This window comes from Cryptomeria japonica, chromosome 11, assembly GCF_030272615.1.
Source record: "Cryptomeria japonica chromosome 11, Sugi_1.0, whole genome shotgun sequence".
NCBI classification, from domain to species: domain Eukaryota; kingdom Viridiplantae; phylum Streptophyta; class Pinopsida; order Cupressales; family Cupressaceae; genus Cryptomeria; species Cryptomeria japonica.
This window is the reverse complement of record NC_081415.1, coordinates 564,420,589-564,442,999: the sequence shown is the minus strand read 5'-3', so window position 1 is coordinate 564,442,999 and position 22,411 is coordinate 564,420,589. Positions and strand designations below refer to the sequence as shown.

Genomic DNA, 22,411 nt, shown 5'->3' with positions numbered 1-22,411 from the left:
CTTATGGACTCTCTATCACGAACTTCTATGTCACTTCCTACTACTCCTCCTTCATTTCTTTAGGATGTTTTGCCTTCTAAGAATGAGTAAGTTGTTCCAATTGAGCCCCCATCACTTCCTAAGTGGGTTCTTAGTACTATTGATGTAATTGGATATTGGGCAAGTCACCCTTTAGATTCTTGTCGTACTCATCCATAGCATTATAGGGTCTCTCTTGCAAGTCAAGCTATTTCTATTGATCCTCAAAAGTTTTCAGATGTAGCAGGTATTTCAAAGTGGGATATGGCTATGCTAGAAGAGTATTCTTCACTGATGAAGTACCACACTTGGGATCTTGTTCCTCTTCCTAATGGAAGAAAGTTGGTGCGGTGTAAGTGTATGTATCGTAACAAGTATGTTGTAGATATTTCCATTGATAAGTATAAGGCTCATCTTGTTTCTTAGAGGTTTTCATATGTTGAGGGAATTGATTATTCTGAGACTTTTGCTCCTATTGTTAAGATGGATTATATTCACCTTGCACTTTCTCTTTCAGCTTCATAGGGATGGTTAGTTTATTAGCTGGATGTGAAGAGTGCCTTCCTCTATGGTGATCTTCATGAGGAGATTTATATGAAGCAGTCATAGGGTTTTGTGCAAAACTCTTCACTTGTTTGTTGGTTTCGACATTCGTTGTATGCTCTCAAGCAGACCCCTTGGGCTTGGTATCAGAAGGTGGACACATTCCTTCTATCTACTAGTTATACACATTGTCATTATGATCCCATAGTTTACACTCAGCAATAGGAGGGATTGTTTTTGGTCTTATATGTGGATGATTTGATTCTTACAGGTAGTTCTTCTTCCATGATTCAAAGTGTTTAGAGAGCATTGATGGAGAAATTCAACTTGATGGATCTTGGTCTTCAAGTTACTCAGTCTTCTGGTGGGATTTCCATTTGTCAGCAGAAGTATGCTCTTGATATGATTTAGAGATTTGGCATGCTTGATTGCAAGCCTGCCCCCACACCATTTCAGTTATGGCTTGTTTTGTCTTATAGTTGTTTTACTCCTTCAGTTGGTCCTACATTGTATGGGCAGTTAGTTGGTAGTCTTTTGTACCTGACACACACTTGTCTTGATATTTCCTTTATAGTTGGTCTAGTCTCTCAGTTCTCTCATGACCCACATTAGACACTGGAAGGTTGCCAAACGTATCTTGAGGTACATCCAAGGAATATTGTAATTTGGAATTCATTATACATCAGGAAACTCTAAGATAGTTGGCTTCACTAACTCAGATTGGGTTGGTGATGTTAATGATTAGAAGTCTACTTTTGGCTTTTTTTTTGTCTTGGTTTCGGCCCCATTGCATGGTATTGCAAGAAGCAATCTTCTATTGCATTATCATATACTGAGGTTGAGTATAGAGCAACAATTATTTCTAGCCATGAGTTTTTATGCCTTCATTTATTGTTGACAAAGTTTGGTTTTCCTCTTAATGGTCCCACTATTCTTTGATGTGACAATTAGAGTGTCATTCATGTTTCACGCAACCTACTGGAGCATTAGCAGACTAAGCACATTAAGATCCACATGCACTTCATTCGGCTATTGATTCAGGATGGTCTTCTCAACTTGGATTACATACTTACAAAGGAGCATGTTGCATACATCTTCACTAAACCCTTAGCATCCTCATGTTATCTTCAATTGTGATCGATACTTGGGATGAAGGAAGTTGTCCTTGAGGAGTCTATCTAAGGCCTTCCTTTTTTAGTTAGTATTTCATGTTTATTTTCATGTATTGCATCTCTCTTTTGAAGAGGGGTTTTTTTCCATGTGGTTTTCCCCTTTTATCCACTTAGAGAGAATTCATTGGTTTGTACATGGGTACCTAATCAAGCCTTTTGTTGTTAGGACCAATTTTTGCATTCATGTATGCAGATTTTTTTTAACTCGCCCTAAGTTTCATTGAGTGGGGGGTGTTAGAACATATTTAGCTATTAGTTGCTTTTTAACAACTAATTTTTTTATTTTTTTTCTTAAGTTCACTTAGGAGTGCTTGCTTCTAATTTAGTTTTAGTGCATCTAGCTTTATTTAGCTCCTCGTGCTTGTATTTTAGTTCTCCTAAATTTAGCTATGTGCTTTCTTTACAAGAACCTCATTATACAATTGTAATGCATTCTATATTTGTAGCTTTTGAGTAATATAGTATTCATTTGTGCAACTCTCTCTTGTGGAAGGTGTTTTTGTTTGTCGTTTGATCTTGTAGGTGCTTGTGTTGCAAAATTCAACAATTGGAGTTCTTGTGCTATATGGGATTGCAATGTTGGAAAGTTAATCCCTAATTACCTTACCTTACATATTATTGTCAAAGGAACATAGTTTCTATGACCACAAAAAAAATAATTAGATGATTATTAATTAGATAAAAATCACATGGAATAAATAGGATGAATTGATGTAGCTAATTAATAAGAAAAATTGTCATCCCATATACCTTGTAATTCTATGTATATTTTATGTATCTTCTATGCTTTGGGAAATTGTCGTTATATGATTAGGTGTAAAAGAAAAAATTGTAATTCATATTCCCCAAGAATCTCAAGCTAAAGTTTTTATGTGCATTTGTGAACGAGGTGGATTTGGTAATGGTGATAACAAAGCTATTTTTGGTAAAAATTTCAACTTGGACATGAGAATTGAGTAGTGTCATATTTTGCATATTTTTTTTGGGTACCTTATGAGTTAGGTGATAATTTTGGACACCTTTATTGGAATATGAACTATTATAAAGAATTTAAAAGTCAAGTATTCCATCTATTATTGGTATGAAGGTTATTTTGTGAGTTGCATTTACTATTCTAGAAAGAGCTTCTTTAGTTAGGATGTGAGATTTTTTGCATTCTACCATGATTTATGGTATATCATTTTGGAAAATAATTTTTGCTATTCCTCTCCCATTTCTCTAAAAATTGGATGTATGAGATAGTCATTTCATAAGCTTATTTTATAGGTACACTAGTATTGTTGGAGTGTTATTAGGGTGAAGAGAGTGTTAGTGTGTTGGTTGTATCTCTTTATTAAATATTAATAAATATATTTCCTCTCTGTCATGTTGATTTTTTTTCGTCTTTGTTTTTTTTTTTTTTCATGTATTAAAAATATTTGAGTTGTTCCATGTACAATGAACTAAACCAATGAAATAAAAAATTAACCATAAAAAATAATTAATGAGAAAAAAGTTGTTTTTTTCATCATTTCTAAAGGTCTTCTCCCGATATTGCCAATAATTTTTCATCTTGATGTAGATCAAATTTAATAATCCTTCCCAAAATCATTTTGACAATATCATATTGTTTTAATGTAATAAGCATTATTCCTCGTTATATGAAATCACATCTCACAATATGATAATCATTAAAAAAGCAATTATATTTTAGATTTACATATAATTGTAAGAGACTTTTTGTTGTAATTTCACCTTTTTTTCTTAACATATCTTAGTTGGAATAGCCATGCATGCATCTGAGACACAACCAATTACAATATAATTTTTTACCTCTTCTTTCCTTCAAACAAATAATAATAACGTTATTAACACAATATTATCGTCCATTATTTATTGTTTGATATAAGATATGTAACAATTCTACTAATTTTGGATAGCACCTGCATTGATCCATTTAAATTATTTTAAATGCCAATCTCATCATAGTTCCAAAGTTTACAAGATTCATAAGCATTGACATCATAAACTCTTTGACAATGTATTGTGTGATGTAGTCATAATATCATGCCTTATATTAAGTCCTCTATCTCTACCAAGACCTTATGGTAAAATTAAGATCATGTCATATTTTAAAACCTATGCACCAAGATTTTCCTAAATGTTTATCCTTCAATGTGTTTGACCTAGTTTGAAAATTTTGTGCAATATAGTCCTTTAGATTTATTATTTCAATCTCATATTCAAATTTTTCTTTTTTCTTAGACCATCCAAATATCTTGATCTCTTTATCTTAATTTGAAATCGTTGGAGAGTCTTTACATTTAGTGATAGTCGAACCAGATACAAAACTAGTCAATGTGCTAGCAAGAATTCCCCATTTCTTCTTTATTTTTATTTTTTTTTGTCCTGGCTCTAGCGATCCACCGATGAACACCGTGGATTGTGATGTGGCATTTTCTTGAGAGCTCTTATCATCGAACATGCTCAATGACACATTACATATTATCTTTGGCCCAATTTCATTGAATTTAAACCAACAAAACCTTCTACATGAACTTCAACTAGATGTGCATTTGGTTTGTTCTAGTTGTACATGTGTTATGTTCATGTCTTAAATACCTTCATGTGATAGTGGTCTTAAGCCTCTTTTAAGTGTAGGGAGTCTTTAAGTGTAAGGAGTATTTTATTTAATATCTTCATATCACACACACTGGTGGTAATTAAAAATTTATTTTTCATTTAAGAATATTGATAAGTAGCATAATCTAGGTTAAGTCATCGCAATAGCCAATAACGCATTATGTGGTTTCTAATTCTTATCATGAGTTTAACTTGACACATAATTTCTACATATCATATATACAAGGAGGACCTGAAAAATAATGTCCCCCCCTGGTGGATTTAGTTTACTTGTATTATCGATGGTAAACTGGCCTGCAGAGGAGGTTTCAAAAACACTTCTGCAGACGTATTGAACAGAATCAGAATACCACACCATTTCTCACAGAGCCCTTAGAACAACTCTGCCTGTTTTGACTACAGCCTTTGTTGCTGCTTTTACAATGTGGCGCTGTGTATATAAACTGCAAAATGCCAACTTGAATTAGAAACATCTACCCTATAGAGTATCATCCTCCAATCTCTAAAAAGTGTCCAAAATATCCATCCTCGAAAAGGAATAGATATAAAATCATAACCAAAACTTACCCATACAAGGCAAGACCCCATGATGCAACAGTATATGTGACCTTGCTAGCAGCTAATAATTTGTGGACTATACTTGTTTCCTTCATCTTAGCAAAGGTACTAGAAATGGCTGCAAAAGAAGTTCAGATATAATAAACTATTTTCTACAGCTGGAACTTCTCTATCCATATGTGAACATGAAAAAAGAAATAGATAAGTGAAAAAATTACACATTACACCTACTTGAACGCAGCTGCTCTGGTGACAAGTTCTGCAAATGCAGACAAACATTCAAAGTTTTAAATAGGGCAACCTCAGCCATAATTTTTATATGACATTTGGGAACATAGAAGAAAAAGCCATTAAGGCTATATTATTCAACAGCAGAAACAATAATAGTATATTTAAAGTTTGAAAAGGGCTCAAGGAGTAAATTGAAACCTTTGACTCTGGATTTGTTGCAACAATCCCAGCCATGAACAGAGCAATGCCCTCCACTATATCCTCCTCAGTTACAATGATATAGTTTTCACCATCTAGTTTGGACTTTTCTTCTGTTTTGGTTGGTGCAGCATCTTCCGTGATCCAAAGCCACCGACATTTATCATCAAGGTTTGAGTTCACCAAAATGTCACCTAATTACATTATTGCCACAATAAATACGCTCAATGCACCAAATACATTTCCTTAGTAAATCGACATAAATCTATCCTGTTATATAACTATCAATCTAAGCGATTCTTTTATGTTTTAACTTTTAAGCCATAAATATATGTAGTACTAAATAACATCCAACTTGCTATAAGTTCTTGAGATGAGACACGTACAAACCTTCCATCTCTGTGGCTGTAGGTTCCTCCTTTTTAAGATTTTGCTGAAGAACTTGCATCTTTTCTAAAAACTCTGGAGAATCCACAGTCTTCATCAATCTTTCATACAGCTGTAGAGAAAGTATCAAAATTCAAATGGCTACCAGTTTCTCAAAAACAAAAAATTCCTATGGCTCCAAAAGACACAAGATTAGAGCATGAATATATACCAATTATATTGTCAACATTGTCATCATATATAAAAGTCTCAGACAAAACTCCAGATGGAATATGACCAAACAACATTTCAACTCCTCCCTTGGCTCTTGGTTACAGTTTGTGGATTATGAGAGCTTGCGCACGAGATGTTTTTAATGCAACCAGATTGGACAAAATATTGGGCTGCACTTCTGCTACTTGGAGGATGCATCATAAGAGCTCATTGTAGAAATGAGTTCCTAAATAGAGGAAGCCTAAAGAGGATTTCACTTGGAGAAATCATCAGTGCTTCTTGTCTGACAGGCAAGAGATGTCCTTTGGGAAGCTTTCTGAGGAGCCAGAGGAACCTGCTGGACGAAGAATAATGTTCCTGCTGCACTGGACAAGAAATTTAAACTTCAGCAGCATAAGGAGGAAAAGCTTGAAGAGGAAGATAATACTTTTTGGCACGAGGAGAATCGCTCACTTCAAGATTTTCCTTCAGAGCAGGATGTGTTGGAGTGTTTGGGTGGCATCTCCTTCATGGTGGGACTGCTGCCTGCTAGTACCCCCAAAAAGAGATGTGGTCACAGGTAAAAAGCTCAAAAACACAAACTGGAAGCTAGGGAAATGATCAACGATGGTTCCCAGTGGGCAATGGAGAGCCTGCTCTCCCACAGGACTATGCAACTGCTTGCTGCCAATGCTGAGATGGCTCAAGCATTGCATTCTTCGTTTTTAGCCTCTACCTCTATGGTTCTTCTTCAATTGGGTGTGGGAATCATGATTTGGATGTGCTTGTTGGAGATGCAGCTCCCTTAGGTAGCGCTTGTGTTCTAGTTCCCGGAAGTTTTCTAGTTCTCCCTTATGTTTCCTAGCTTTTCTGAGTTGTATAGTTCATTTTTTTCTTTTGTTTGAGCCAGGATCAATGGACCATAATAGATCCCCAACTCATTAATCATATATATCTAATCAATATAATATATATAATAATTACTATTACTTCAGCATATATATATAAGAAAAATTAATCATGACTAGATTTGGATGGAGGAATCCTCACGAATCCTATAGTCTGCAACCCCTATGGCTCCATTTTAGGGCACCTCCCCAAGGTGGCATCGAAGATTTGTTGGAAAGCCCACCTTTGAATATGGGAAGATACTTCACAGGCACTCTTAGCTTAGCTCTCATCTTCCCAAGGCTCCAAATGCACCTTTTTTCAAAAAAGATTTTGGGCTGGATTTTGGAATCCCAACAGTCATCCCTGTGTAAGATAGCTTCTGGTGCCAAAGCAGTTCCTCTAGATGCCTAAAGGATTTTTTATCCTATTGCTAAGGTGAGGTGCAAATAATGTGTCGGTAGCAGACTCCACACCAGTTCAGGTGGCCACTGCTGCTCTAGAAGAAGAATTCACACGTTACAAGACTGTGTAGATAGGGTTTTGTAAAGAGCAATGGCTTTCTGTCCCATCTATTCAAGCTTGGGTGTCAGCTACTTGGAACTCATCTCCAAGCTATCTGTCCAAGGGCTATATTGTGCTTTTTTTGCCTCCCACAGACTACTAAAAGGTGTTATCACTTCAACTGTTAAGAGAATCAATGATGGAATCTTTCTCTTTAGAAATGGTCCCCTGGTTTTTCAGGATCCTCTTTCCCTGCAGCCCCCTCAGAGGTCCGGGTTTGTTTATATGGCCTCCTATTGGAGTTCTGAAGACCAGAATGTCTAGAAGTGATAGGGTGAAGCTTGGGAGATCTTGAGATAGATCAGAGATCCCTACAGAAAATACATACAGCATCCGCTTAGCAGAAAATAACACGTGATTTAGAAATTTCCCTCCTGAAAAAGGTACCATTTGCATCAGACTCTTCTTCCTATGTGCAGTATATAGATTATGAAGGTATTTCCCTTCAGATGCTTCATTTCTCATAATAGAGCATGAAGCTAATGTTTGCAGGAAACTAAAGACCTCTAGCTTCCAACGAGAAATTAAGGCTCTAGAAACACTGACAAAGATCTAAAAACCCAAAAGGATCTTTGATCTTCAAAGGTCTTTTCTTTGGGCCTGTCATCAGGATTAGTTCTTCCCTATCAACACTTCTCTGCCTTCTTGGAAACAGTTCATAGAATTTAAACAAAAATCATCAAACAAGACTCGCTCCCAGAGATCTGAGGATCAGAGCTTTGTCCCAGAAAGAGCAGGCAGTGCCTCGACTCTTCTGAACTCTGCATCCTTTAAGTGTGGTTCTTCTTCCCAAGAGGAGCAGGATGATTTAAACCGATTTCTAGGCAATCTTGAGCAGGAAACTTCCATGGAAGCTCTTTGTGGCATTTCAAAGGCTAAAATCTCTCAACAAGCCAAGCCTCAATCAGAGAAAAAGAGGATGTAGAAAAACCACAGATTGAATGGCTAACAGGTATGTCTTTAGAAAAAACATAGGTGTAGTCCCAAGGCACTATGGATAATTTTCTTGAGCATTAGAGTAGGTGGGATTCTCCACAAAACTAATTGGCTATCCCTAACAAAAAATGGTTGGTTAAAAACTAATTAGCTGCTAGCAATATAGATTTTGTCCTTTCCCAGGAAACCAAACTTTCTAAAGGGAGTTTTTTCCCTCCTTTCAAAGTCTTATTGGACATGCTGCGGGCATTTGCTAGGGATGTATTCATTCTCTGGAATTGAGATTCTTTGCAAATCTGTCTCATTGGCTAACAATTCGATAGGCTGCTCTTTCAAATATTTCAAGTACAATTTGTCAGGCTTCTTATTCAATATTTATGACTCTAATGCAATGTCCCCTTTTGGGATATACCTGATTTTTGCCCAAAAATAACAATTCCAATAATATAATTTATTTACAAAGAGTGTTCGATAACTAAATTACATAATAGCTATTGAAATTAATATTAATGACAATGGTTATGATGATTCCTGTCGTTAAACAATATCTCCTAAATGCATTTGGATTCATACTATAGCTTTTCCCAATGGCCAATCATACTAGGGATTTGACGGGAAAGCATGAAAGGGTGCCAGGAGACTGTTCTCCACAACTTAAGCCCAAGGGCACAGAACATCCAACCAAGACAATTCAACACCTCGGCTCACAAGCAATCCAACTCAATGGGTGGTCTACTTAATTGAGAGAACCAGTCTACTGCATCTCCCTACATGTTTCCTTGTTAATCCCACATATGATTGCTTCTAGGAAAATTAATTAATTATATACTAATTCTAAAAATCCTGATGGATTGGCAAGTTAATTCAATAAAAAATATTTAAACTTCCTAACAGATTTTTAAGCAAATAATAATCACAATCATGAGGCACACCAATCTCTTCCCTAATAATAGGGATTGCAGCACTTTCGTGAATTAAACTCGGAATCTGATTTTCTTGTTCTGCTGGCTGCCTATTTTATAAACCAATATATTTCATTCCTCTTATAAATGATCCAATTTCTCGCTGCCTTATTATCCAGATCAGATCTCTATTTCTTGATTATACATCAAAATATTTCTTTTCATTCCATCCCTTTTTTGATATATCTTCATTTCTGCTCCACACAACCGCTTGCATTTATATGTTATGTCTATTATTTTTCACACAAAACTCTGATCTAAATTGTTGCAGAACTGCTCTAAACCTGCTATAATGCTGCTCATAGATCTGCCATAATTTTGCTCATATATCTGCTCATAGAACCTTCATAAGATCAGCCTTCTATTTGTTTTTTCTTTCACAAATCTGCTGGTATATTTATGATTTATCTTCTACGTCTTCACAAACAAATCTTCTATAATACACTCCAACAATTTGCTCATAAACTCCCTTTGAATCTGCTGTGAAACCTTATTTAGATCTTCTATTAATTTCTGATATATATCAATTCTTAATTCTGCAATTGATGGGAAGGATATTCGTTGATTGCCTCCTATTCTTTCCAAAAGTGGTGCTCCACTCAGGCAGGTTGGCCAGCATCAAGAGTGACGTTTCTTCTTCCAAGAGACACTAAAATGGTGTCGGCCCATTTATCAAATAAATACAAATTTATTTATTTAACTTGGCAAGGAGGGTTGGCTTCATTAAACAGCAGAAATTTATTTATTTTTAATTCAATTTATCCTTTATAAGAAAGTTGACAAAACTAGGAGGGTTGGCCATTTAGATAAGTGCCCTAATTAATATTTTTTAATTTCTCCCATAAAAAATAGACTTTTGTAACATGGGGCATGACATCTAACTCCCTTAATAGAAAAAGAAATATTTGGGTGAAACTCTTGAAGCAACCCTCTTTGCTTAAGAAATGTCATGTCCCCGTCTGGTTAGATAAACGATTATAATAATTTAAATTAAAGATTTAAACCTATGTCAGTTTATGGTCTATAGAGTCAACCGATTCAAGTATTTTGATTATGATACAAAAGCCATTTTTATAAGTCATAAAGCATAAATTTGAAACCATCGATCTCATACAAGTTTGTATTGAAGGTGGTGGGTTAATGAAGTAAACAATCTATATGCTATAACAACGACTTCCTTAATGGTGTTGTCATTATCCTTAGGACAACAACTACAAAGTAACAAAGGTAATGATGAAGTCAGCAAAATAATGATGTCTGCACTTGAATAACTAAGTCGGATTCTAAAGAATAATCCATTAGGAATACACAGCAATAAGAAGGAATTGGTGGCAACTTGTGGAACAAGTAATTAGGTGAATCAAGAGGCAATGACTTTAGTAGAAGAAAAGGAAGCAGCGATTAATTGCTGAAGCAAATGATAAGGTTGACTAAGCATGATATTAATCAAAGGCAGAGGTTAATTTAGAAGCAACAAATTAATAAATGATTATTAAAAGTCAGCACCTCGTTAACAAGAGAAGGCCATGGTCTTATTAAGTAATTATGAGACAAAGTGTGATGTTTCAAAAGCAGTGACTCATAATAAAAAATACCAAATTAAATAGAAGGACATGTCCTTTAGTAAAGATGAATCTTGGGAAGAGGTTCGTACTCTTCTAGAAAGGTATAAGGTTTGGTGGGAGCACTGTGAGAGAGGGAGATTAGAACATAATATTTTTTTAGACATTTTATTTGTAAGTTCCAGAATGGGAATTGCTCTACATGAGCAGAATATTTTAAGGAAGGAAACATAAGATATAAAACCATACATCAGAGAAGGTTCCAAAGGATAAGTTGTAGGGTTATAAGGAAACCTATCAGGCCTCTTACTTGAAAAAGAATTGCCGATTCTAGAATAAATACAGATTTCTGTGAACATTTGGAAGTGATATTGATTGAACTCCACATTCTTTACTAAGATATCAATATAATAAATAGAGACATATTTATCCATTTGTATATTTCAATACAAATCTTTATGAATATCTGTTTTGTTGCAACATTTTGACGCTTAGTCATTAAGAAAATTGGCCAAAGTTCGCATTGTTCCTAAATGGGGACATTATAAGAAAAAAGAAGTCCTCTTCGGAAGAGTTGTCAATGCTTGCAGGGCCCTCAAATATAAGAGGCAGTATTTGAGAAATTTGGTTCCAGATGGATTTCCACTTTTCCAGGAGTTTTTGGAGATGAATGAGGTTTTAGATCTTACCCTGAAAGAGAGTTCTTTAACCTGGAACAATAGAAGGGAGGGAATTTGATAAATTGTGGAGAGGTTGGACAGATTTTTAGTTAGGCCACCTTTGTTGATTCAAACTCGTTGGTTTTCAGAAACTAGCATTCTTCCTGCAGCAAGCTTTGCTCACTACCCCCTTTACATTAAGGTTCTTCTTTACTCGCCCCATTCACATCTCCCTTCAAACCTGTGTGTTTGCATGGCTCCAGCACAAGGATACCCTTATCAGTCAAAGATTGGTGGATCTTGTCCTAAAACCAGAGGTTTTACCTTGTTTGACGAAAGACGCCCAATCCCAAATTGCAGATCAACAGTGAAAATAATAACAGCAATATTATTGATTTCCAAATTCTATTAGGAACATCAATAGCTAACCGGACTTACAGATAATTCAAGCAGAGTACTAATTTTATTAGTAATTCGAGAATAATCACAAACATCAATAGGAGAAGTCAGTTTCAAAATAATCTGATTCACAATATGTTTAAATTGCAAGGTACATCAAATATCCATACTAATGTTCGCTCCAGCTTACTTCTCGGAATCTTCTGGTCGCAAGTATGATCAGATCTTGATCTGCCAGCATATCTTCCTGTGATTGATATGCTCAGAATAAATCAATGTGCTGACCTCTTTAGTTCCACGAATGTCTGTAGGCTGCATCCATTCCCTCCTTCAGTACTTTCCTGCTTGATGCACCATGATTCAGCTGGTGAAGATGAAATCAATTCAGGTGCCCCAATGGAATGGCACCGGCTTTTCCACTATCAGCACCTCCAGCCAACTGCAATGAAAGAAAGCACCTTGACTTCTCTTCACACCTGGACCCCAGACATGAGGAAAGGATTGATTCGAATGTCTCACAACATTAATACACCACCAGCTATGATAATATTAATAATCGCAGGCTTCAGAAATATAACCTTAGGCGATTATTATTATTCTCCAAATATTTCCCCTTGCGAGACTTTATGGATGCGGAAAGCCCTTGATAATATTATTGAAGCCGACTTTAGGAATCAATATTATATTTCAATGATTGTAAAGCTCTGTATCAAGGAAATACTGACACCTCCTAATATCAAATATTAAATCTCAAACTTCGCTGAATCACAAAGTCTCTTCCTTTTGCCCAATATAAATGAATGTTGGCTTTTACCATTATTGCCGCTAATTAGCAACTATCAGCTGATATAATTTCACAGATGTCATAAACAATAACTCATGCCAAACATATCCGAAGGAGCTTATAATATCCAGAATAAAATATTATTATTTTTCCCCAAACTCAGAAATTAAACTCTGAAGCGGAATTGATAGTAAATCTGACAATAAAACTTATCTGCAAATTTGTCTCTGATAGAGACTTCACAAATTTGGCCCAGCTGTGAACTCTGTTGCAAGTCACTCCTACGAAGAGTCAGGTTTTCATCCAACCCTTCTACCAACTCCTGAAGGTTTTCATCCCCAAAAATTATAAATCGTTTATCAAATCTCAAAGCATGCCCAATACATCATCAAGAACCCCCTTATAAAGATCTCCAGGAAGAATCTAGAAGATAGGCCCAGTTGCTGAGAAATATATTTAATAAAGTGATATTATTATAATATTTTATTATTTTATTATTATTTAATTAAATTAATTAATATTAAGTCATCATTTGAATATTTTATTTATTTTGCTGACAATTTAATTATCACTTAAAAATTAGGGACGTTACATTCAACTTTGCAGAAAAGTTAAGGTTTGCAAAACATTGTTTCTTCAAATGGAATAAGGAAGTTTTCAGGAATATTTTTGAATAAAAAATTGCTATAGAAGCCTTAAAGACAAGTTATTAAGTCTATCCAAAAACCAGGCTTAACCGATGTTCTTCTTGAAGAAGAATCTAGATTGATAGCTCTGCAGGATCTATGCCATGTGAAAGAGGAAATGTTTTGGCATGAAAGTTTGCAAAACCAATGGATCCGTGAGGGAGACCACAACTCCAAGCACTTTCATCCAGTGACACTGGCAAGTTTCAAGGCAAATAGGATTGCAGCAATCGAAGATGCCCAAGGCGTCCAGCTTGAAGCCCCAAAGAATATTGACAAGGAAGTGTCTTTCTTTTCTAACCTCTTCAAGGCTACTCAAGAGTATCCCTAATAGCAAATTAACAAGCTCCTCAAGAGTATCCCTTCCCTTATATCTCTTCCTCACAATGATAGGCTTCTCAATCTTTTTTCTGCTGATTAAGCAAGTACTGCAATATTTGGTCTTAAAGGAGATAAGAACCCCTAGGCTGGATGGCCTTCATACAGCATTCTTCCAATTCTTCTGGGAGATTCTTGAACAAGATTTAGTGGCAGTGGTTGATGACTCAACTTGTAGAAATCTATAAAAATCTTGAAAGTTTTCAAGAGTACCTTTCTAGTGCCTAAAGAAGCAAATCCTCCTCCTTTCCAAGATTTTTTCACCCTATTGCGCTTTGTAACATCACGAATAAAATTATATTAAAAGTGATTGCAAAGCACGCTAAGCTGCTACTCTTATTGCTAATGAGAAAGAGGGATTTTAGGTGTATCAAATTTAGACGGTGTATCGATCACCCAAGAAATCCTGCACTCTATCTCTCAGAGTAAAGAGAAGTGATAGTAAAGTTGCATATAGCTAAAGCCTACAATCGAGTCTCATGAAGCTTTCTTGCAAACGTTATGCTTGCTTTTGGCTTCTCAGCTCAGAGGGTGGATTGGATTCTTCAAGCTGTCACAAGTGCCTAGCATTTTGTCCTTGCTAATGGTAGCCCTGTGGGTTTCTCCCAACATTCCCAAGGGGTCAGGCAGGGGGATCCCCTGGCTCCATACCTTTTTATTCTATGACTGAATCTCTTAAAGCTTCAATATAAAGAACTTCTAAAATAGTGGATGTTTATCAGATATTGGTGTTTCTTCTCAGTTAGTGCTGGTCACTCACAGACCATATGTAGATGATATATGGAGCTGCTTCTGTAGCAGAGGTGAAGGTTTGAAAAGAAATCCTATCTTGCTTTATGGAGGCTTTGGATCAGCATATCAATAAGAAATCAAAACTCCTTTTTTTTAAAGTGGGTCCATGTCTGCAACATAGGATTGCATCACCTTAGGTTTAAGGTGGCTACCTTCCCTTGCAAAAATTGGGCATCCCTCTTTTTTCTGATTGCAATAGTGCAAATCACTGGGAGAAAGAGGTTCAAAGGCTCAAGAAGCACATGAAATCCTAGAGTGCTGGTTGGCAAGAAGGATTATAATTTATAAAATTAAAAGCAATTCTTCAAGCTATCCCCATCTTGCAAATAATTGGGCATGCCTCTCTTTTCTGCTCAAGAAGCACTTGAAATCCTAGAGTGGTGGTTGGCCAGCTTCGAAAGAAGGATTATAATTTATAAAATTAAAAGCAATTATTCAAGCTATCCTCATTTACTTTTTTATCTATTGTGCCTATTCCAAAAGCCACTCTTACAAGATAAATGAGCTATGCAAGAGGTTTATATGACAAGGAAATTATGAGGACAGAAGGTTCCCTCTTCTAAAGTGGGAAAAAGTGTCTCCCTAAAGCACTAGGAGTGGGTATCAAGCATGTGGATTCCCATAGTTTTGAGGGTTAAGTTGGCCTGTTGCTTCCTAGATGACCCAAATACAAGTTGGTGCTCCCTGCTAAAAGAAAAGTATCTTGGAGCCAATGATCCTTTAAGCTTCTTTGGGGAAGATGATATCCCTTGGAGCTGTTGCTAGTGCAGACTTTTGTAGTGACTCATGGCTAAGGTGGTTGCCTCTTTGCAACATCACACAACTAAATGAGCCCTGTCAGGTGCTTCCTGCTCTTTGGGGTCGAAGAGTTTGTGACCATTGGCAAGAAACTCAAGTGAATGGGTGCTTCCAAATAGGTGCCTCCCATGCATTTGGAGGAGCTTTGAAGGAATTCAGTTTCCAACAAATCAGAAAATGCTCCTCTCTTCTATTCTTAACCCTTTGATCATTCGCAGTTTTCATAGGCCATATAGGCATTCATTGGAAAAGTGCCCCTCTGAGTTCTTACTCTTATCTCTGATACTGATGGCTACTCCTGGCTTTAAAATTATCACTTTCTTCCTATTGAGGTATGGCAGAATAGATTGCTATGTACCAAAGGGACTCCTCCCAAGTGTAATTCTTTTGTTTGGCCTGCTTCTTTAAACAAGATCCTAATGTTGAACAACGTGATTAAGAGAGTTTTCCACGGTCCCTCTCAAATGCATTCTCTGCTATTAAGCTGAGGAAATAGTAGATCATGTTAGCTTACATGGCCCCTTCTCCTCACATTTATGGTACCGGATCTTGAATTTGCTAGGTGTCTTTCTCAGGTAGTTCATGCTACAGTCTGTCAACTGTTGTGTGATTGACTGATTGGTTCCAAAAATCTGGTAATGTTACAGAACATCTGCAATGAGCACCTTATGGTGCATACGGTTAGAGAGAAATGCCCATGTCCTTTGCAACCAATATTGTTTTTGGGATTATTGTTGGTCTTGAATAAGAACTGCCATTTTTTCTTATTCTCTGCCTTTGATCAAGATGAACAAAGGGCCCTTATCCAGGCCTGATATTTTGATCCTTCAAAATTGGGACATGGTTGTCCCTCCCCCCATTGAAGAGGTGAGACACTTTAATTCTAATGAGAAGAACAAGATTTCAGACCTCCCCCATAAAAATTTTGTAAAATTCAATTTTGATGGTGCATTTATTGGCAGTACTGGCAATGCTAGTGCAGGTTTCCTTGTCAATGATGCAGGAGGTAACTTTTTGCATGGTAGTATTCTATTCTTGGAGTGAGAACTAATAATGAAGCAAAATGGGAAGGAATGGTAGCTAGAATGGCAGAAGCAGCTGCAAAGGAGTGTGAAATTTAATCATGGAAAGAGACTCCTTAATTGTATTCAACACATTGAAGAAAGGCACATGCCCTAACTAGCATCTTAGGCATTATACAAAAGAAGCATTAGCTCTAGTATTTAAGTTCCATGAAGTTAGATACTATGATACATGGGGACACGTCTCTGGGGTTTTCTGCCCATGTCCCCGTACTAGGGACGTCTCAGGGACAGGGAAGACTTGGGGACGTTTTCTCAGGTCTGACACTCTAAAGTTAAACAATACATGCTTTGAGCAATTTATTGGTGTTTCAACGAAGGTATATAGACTAGCTATTCACAACAATGCATCCAACATTTGATACCATGAAGACTGTTATGTTTTAAGTCCTGTCCCCGAAATGCGTCCCTGCGTCTCGGAAACTTGCTGGAACATAAGTTAGATACCAAAATTGAAAGTGGAAAGCTAATTCTGCAGCAGAAATTTCAGCTAATTATGGTGTGGATTAGGGTCTATAATTATGCCATATAGCCACATTTCTTCATCCTGGGAGAGGGTAGATGCTCATTTTCCATTTAAGACCCCATGAATTTATCCACATGATTGATTTTCTTTGCAAGGTGCAGAGATCCCCATTAATGTGGTGCATGTGAAGAGTTTATCTGTGCCTTGCACAAGCATTATAATGATATAACAACGGCCTCCTTAGTCTAAGGCCATGATTAGGCAAGATTTCATATCAAAATTTATAGATCTTTAGTGCAGGACTTTTCCCTAATTTAAGAAAACCACATATTAATAATACATTTTATTGGGTCCCCCTCCCCTCAATTAGGTGGTAGAGCGATGGTGAGGAATGTCTTTTCCATGTCCCCCAGTCCCAAGGAAGTACCTATCTCAAGAACTCTAGATTTTTGGGGTGGTATGCATCCCTATGTACCACTACTAATATCTATTAATCCCCTTTATGACTAAACCAAATACAATCCCAATTTTATCAAAGTTTAGAGCTAACTGCAGAGTTTTTGAAATTGAGGACATCTAAGACATGGCAGGGAAACATCTACCACCATCTCCCTATGCATCAGCCCTAAGGGCCCTCATCCTTAGGAAGGCCCTACAAAGTAAAGGGCTTTCCCCTTTGACAGACCACTAGGGACACTATAAACCACCTGAATGTGAAAAGCTTCGCACTACTCTAATTGGTAAAGATAAAACTCAATTAGAGCAACAAACTACACCAATGAAAAGAGTGTGGGTTATAGAAGGATGCAATATTGTGATAAATGCATGGACAGATACTAGAAATTGTCCACTACTCAATATCATAGTAACGTACAACAAGGCCCTTGTTTTTTGAAGGCAATAGATTGTTCAAGGAAAGAAAAAAAAGGAAAAGTTTCTTCATAACCAGCTATGTGACGGCATTGAGGAGGTGGGGGCATCACGTGCAGTCCAAGTTGTTACTGATGATGCCCATGTTTGTAAAGCAACAAGTATGTTGGTGCAAACAAAGTACAAGCATATAGTTTGGACACCATGTTGTGTGCATTCATTGAATAATGCACTCGAAGATATTGGCAAGTTTGAGTGGATTTCAGATCTTATAGAAAAGGCAGAAAAATACAAATGTTCATATCTAACCATCACCACACACAAGCCATTTATCAAAAATTTGCCAAGGTGGAACTTCTAAAACATGCCAATACGTGGTTTGCATCTTATTTTACTCTTCTTAACCGTCTTTGTGAAGTCAAAGAAGCTTTGTGTTCCACAGTAGTTGGTGATGCATGGGCAGCTTGGAGACAATCTACATCAGATACTGCAGTTGAGGTGAGAAGTATGGTCCTTGATGACCCTTTATGGGCTGATGTTAAATTTGTTGTGGACTTTATTAAACCCATATGTGAGGTGATGAAATTTGCAAATTAAGACAAGCCATGTTTGAGAGAAACTTATGAAAAAATAGATGCCATGTGTGAAAGATAAAAAAAATAACAGATGCAAAAGATCTTTCTTTATATCCTTTGATAGAAGAAAAGTTAGATGGAAAATGGAACAAACTTACCACACCCCTTCATTGTGCTGCCTATGCCTTAAATCCTAAATGGTACAATATACAAGTGACCACTAAGAGGGCTCCATATAAGGATAGAGAGGTAATGAAAGGATTTTGGGCTGCAATAAAAAAAATTTATGGTCAAAGTAAGGATGCTTCAATTATGAGGAGTCAATGGAATAAGTTTTCACGTGGGCATGGTGATTTTTTTTCTGTAGAAGCTTTTTACGATATGCAAGCAAAGAATGACCCTATAGAGTGGTGGTGGAACCATGGAAGTGAAACCCTTGAATTGCAATCATTTGCAATAAGATTGCTCTCACAAGTATCCAGCTCTTCATCATGTCAGAGAAATTGGAGTACTTATGATTTTATTCATTCACTAAAGAGGAACCAATTAGGGTCAAAGAAAGTAGAGAATCTGATGTTCATTCATAGCTAACTTCGTCTTCTCTCTTGTGTAGATCTTGGATACATGGAGGGTCCTTCAACAAAAAAGGACCAAATTTCACCTGATGGAGAAGTTGCGGCCATGGTGGATGAAGTCGTTGAAGCAGATGGCCCTAATGATTTACCCCTAGATCTACTACCATCAAAAATACCAAATATGTAGCATGAGTTGTGAACTCTTTCGCTATTTGATACAATGACATTTGGCATTTGTGTATTTAAATATTAAAATTAATGTTAAACTTTACCACTGTTCTTGTTTTGTAAGTTCTATGTCATGAAATTTTCTGGAAATTATTAGATTATGTTAAAAATAAATGGCATCTCCAAGTACCCCCATCTCCTATTTTGAAAAATAGAAGTACCAGTACCGGTACCAGTCTCCCGTACCAGTACTAGTCTCCATCAAAAGACAACATCTCTTTCATTCAAGGGCTAGTCCTTAAGGATTGTTTGAGTGTTTGTTATTACTCAGACATCTTTATGTCTGCAAATTACTTATATATATATATTCCTCAAATGAGAGTTTTATATTTTTATTTAAACCAGTTTATGTTATGCTCAGGACAGAGCAAAGTATGAGTATACGATTTATGACAACTGCTAAGAAAATTTGAAGTATTGTAATTTGCAGAGAGTTTTCAGAGACTGTTGTGAGAACTGTACTATATGATGTTGGAAGCAACTGCAAGCCTGAACAAACAAAGCAACCAACCTTAGAGGCTTGAATAAGAAACTAACGACACTTCAAGTGCCTAAAATTATCAATTGGTTATTTTTCAAATTTTCCATAAAGAGATTGCTAGTTAAACATGAAGTTTCACCTTGATTGCTATAAAACAATATTTTCTCATTTCTGAACTCCATAATTGTTCGCTTTATTGTAAATGTAACATATTAAATCTTGAATAAATGGAATCATACTTTTCAACTTTCTAAAATTTTCAAACTTGAAAAACTCAGAGTTCACTATTAGTATTGGAAAAGGTTTGCTAACATTCTAAACTTCTAAACATATAGTTTCTTGTACAAAAAATTAAATATTCTTTCATTTGAGAACTCAGTAAATTATTCATAAGACTTATAAAATGTTTCAAGAAACAGAATTATAACTTTAAAATTTCAAGTTCACAACAAATCTGAAAATTCAGAGTTCAATACTGGACGATACTCGCGAACATTCATAAACTTCTAAAATGTATAGTTCCCTAAGATTTTCACTAATAAAGAACCACCAAAGGCTACTGAAGGAAAATGTTCAAAACATTATACAGTAAACTAGTAACTACCCAAAGATGTCAACCACTAAATCTGGATCAAGAAAAAAAGCATGTGGCCAAGAAATGTAGGTAAATGGGTGATCTAAAAGTGTCTTTGGATATGATTGTTCTGATGCATTTTAAGGTTTTATATCTGTAATCAGGCTCAATGCCAAATCAGTATCCAATTCATGGTTATGAAGCCTGGAGTCGACCAGGCCAATATGCAAAGCTGACTTGGACTATTTAAAAATTTCGATTCTTCAAAATGAGATATTTGATTTGATGAGAGTTTTCCTTTTTCTATGTTTCTATCTTTTCTGCAGTCTTGATATCCAAATATGGCGAAAAAACTTGAAATAAGTTTCAGTAGGCTATCACTTTTGACCCATTTGGGATCGGTAATCACTAGGACTAGGGATTTTTATAACTCATTCTCGAAATCTCACAACCTGAGGCTTGAGCTATTGTAAGGTAACCTACCTGAGGAATCAGGTCTTCCGAAAAGGCGTAAGGAACATGTTTACAAGTTCCAATATAATAGAGAACCTAAAAGGATTGTTCCTAGCCCTAGAGAGTTATCGCGAGCATGGAATACCATAGAGACGAAAGAATACCTGCAGAAATGGTTTTAAGAATTAGAATAAGGAGTCACGAATTTCAATACAATAGAAGCTTCAATTAGATTGAGCCTACACAGATTTCGTGAGGATCGCGCATCATTTGGGAAAAGAAAAAGAAAAATTGTCCAAGTTGATCAAATAGGTCATCGAAAATGATGTTAAGAACACAAATAAGAGTTACAAGTTCCAATATCATACAAAACCAAACAAAGTGACCCACAGGAATATTGTAAAGATAGCGTACCACTCAGAAGAAAGAATATCCTGAGATGGGTAGCCTTCCAACTGGGGTGTTTAGAAACGGTGTTCTAATTATGGATAAGGGGTTCACATGTTCCAAGAGCATAGACACCGTAACAAGATTGACCTTACAGAATCATTTCAAGTTTGGCATACTATACACAAGAAGAAGAAGTATCGTGAAATAGGGAGATTTCTTACCAATTGGATCTCCATATATGGGTTCAAACAAGGGTTAAAAAAGGACCAGATATAGCTAACTCAAAAAGCAGAATTTCTCTGAGAGCTTGGGGAAAACCATCTAAAAGTGTTGTTTTAATAACCTATTTAAAATTCAATGACGAAAAAGTATGGAAATGAAATCCTAACTCACATCTAAAGGACAAGGGTGTGAATTCGAAATGTCGGCAGAGGAATCTTGCGCGGAAAGAGCCCGAATCTCATCGATTATGTTTTCATATTCTTCCAAAGCGGCTCGCAGGCGCTGATTCTCAGAGTGCTGCTGATCCAGAGCTTCTTTTAATTCGAGGCAGCGCTGGTTATGATCTGTAATTGAGTTTGATTCTTCCTTTTTTCGGTAACGGAATTCGTATGCATCCCAAACCAGATCTGCAAGCTCTACCGCTGTCCCGATTACATGATGATGGGCCATAATTCTTAAAGCTGCAACAAATATTTCCTACCGGATTGGTTTCTCTTCTCTGTTTAAGAGGATTAAGATATGGTGGAGGCCACGCATATCGTTTCTCCTCCTGGCCTCAAATCGTACTGTGTCTTCAAACCCATCCCGAATATGTGACGTGTCCCTCTTGGGTACCTAAATGGATGTTTTCTAATTTGTTTTTTCCTCAAAGTTATTGCCATTGCGAGTTGAATAGGTACTCTCAGGAATGAGACAATTTTAAATTATATCCACATTGGTGTAACAGTTGTTTCAATAGTTAAAGATTTGTGACAGGTGGTGGTATTTTCAAAAAGGTTGTTTAGCAGATTTTAAACTGTTTCTTTAAGTAATTTAATCATGGAATTGAGTTTTAGTGTTTTCTCATATTTAATTGGATGTTCTTTTTTTTTTTTTTAAATATTCTTATGTCATAGTGAACTCTATAATATAGTGTTGTCATTTGCTATTTGTTCTTTTCCTTCACTTTATTATTCTATTTTTTTATTTAAATTATTTTTTATGTCTTTGTTGAAGTTTGGCATTCATTTAGGATAATCTCGCATCTACTTGTGTATTTGTGATAGTAGATATTGATCTTCATGCTTTATGTTTTTTTAATTAACATAATAATCTAATCATAACGCTTGCCTCTAAAAGGAAAGCTCTTGTTTCTACAAGGATAATTTCATTGAGAAATGATGCCT

At 36.2% G+C, this 22,411-nt stretch overlaps 1 protein-coding gene across 1 annotated transcript; it reads right to left on the bottom strand.

The window, feature by feature from the left end:
* Positions 1–4,432: 4,432 nt before the first annotated feature.
* LOC131080120 (uncharacterized) lies at positions 4,433–21,920 on the bottom strand. Its single transcript, XM_058018219.1, has 6 exons — positions 21,417–21,920; positions 5,733–5,841; positions 5,343–5,536; positions 5,145–5,172; positions 4,923–5,031; positions 4,433–4,798 (listed from the first exon to the last, which is right to left on the bottom strand). The coding sequence occupies exons 1-6, from the start codon at positions 21,693–21,695 to the stop codon at positions 4,717–4,719; spliced, it is 801 nt and encodes a 266-aa protein (XP_057874202.1). The 5' UTR covers positions 21,696–21,920; the 3' UTR covers positions 4,433–4,716.
* Between the last annotated feature and the right edge of the window lie 491 nt (positions 21,921–22,411).

Coding starts and splice junctions, on each gene's coding strand:
- LOC131080120 (XM_058018219.1), bottom strand. CDS start 21,695: ATGGCCCATCATCATGTAATCGGGACAGCGGTAGAGCTTGCAGATCTG. Junction 5,842..21,416: donor CACACCCTTGTCCTTTAGAT/GTGAGTTAGGAT, acceptor CTTTCTCTACAG/CTGTATGAAAGATTGATGAA. Junction 5,537..5,732: donor TACAGCCACAGAGATGGAAG/GTTTGTACGTGT, acceptor TAATGTAATTAG/GTGACATTTTGGTGAACTCA.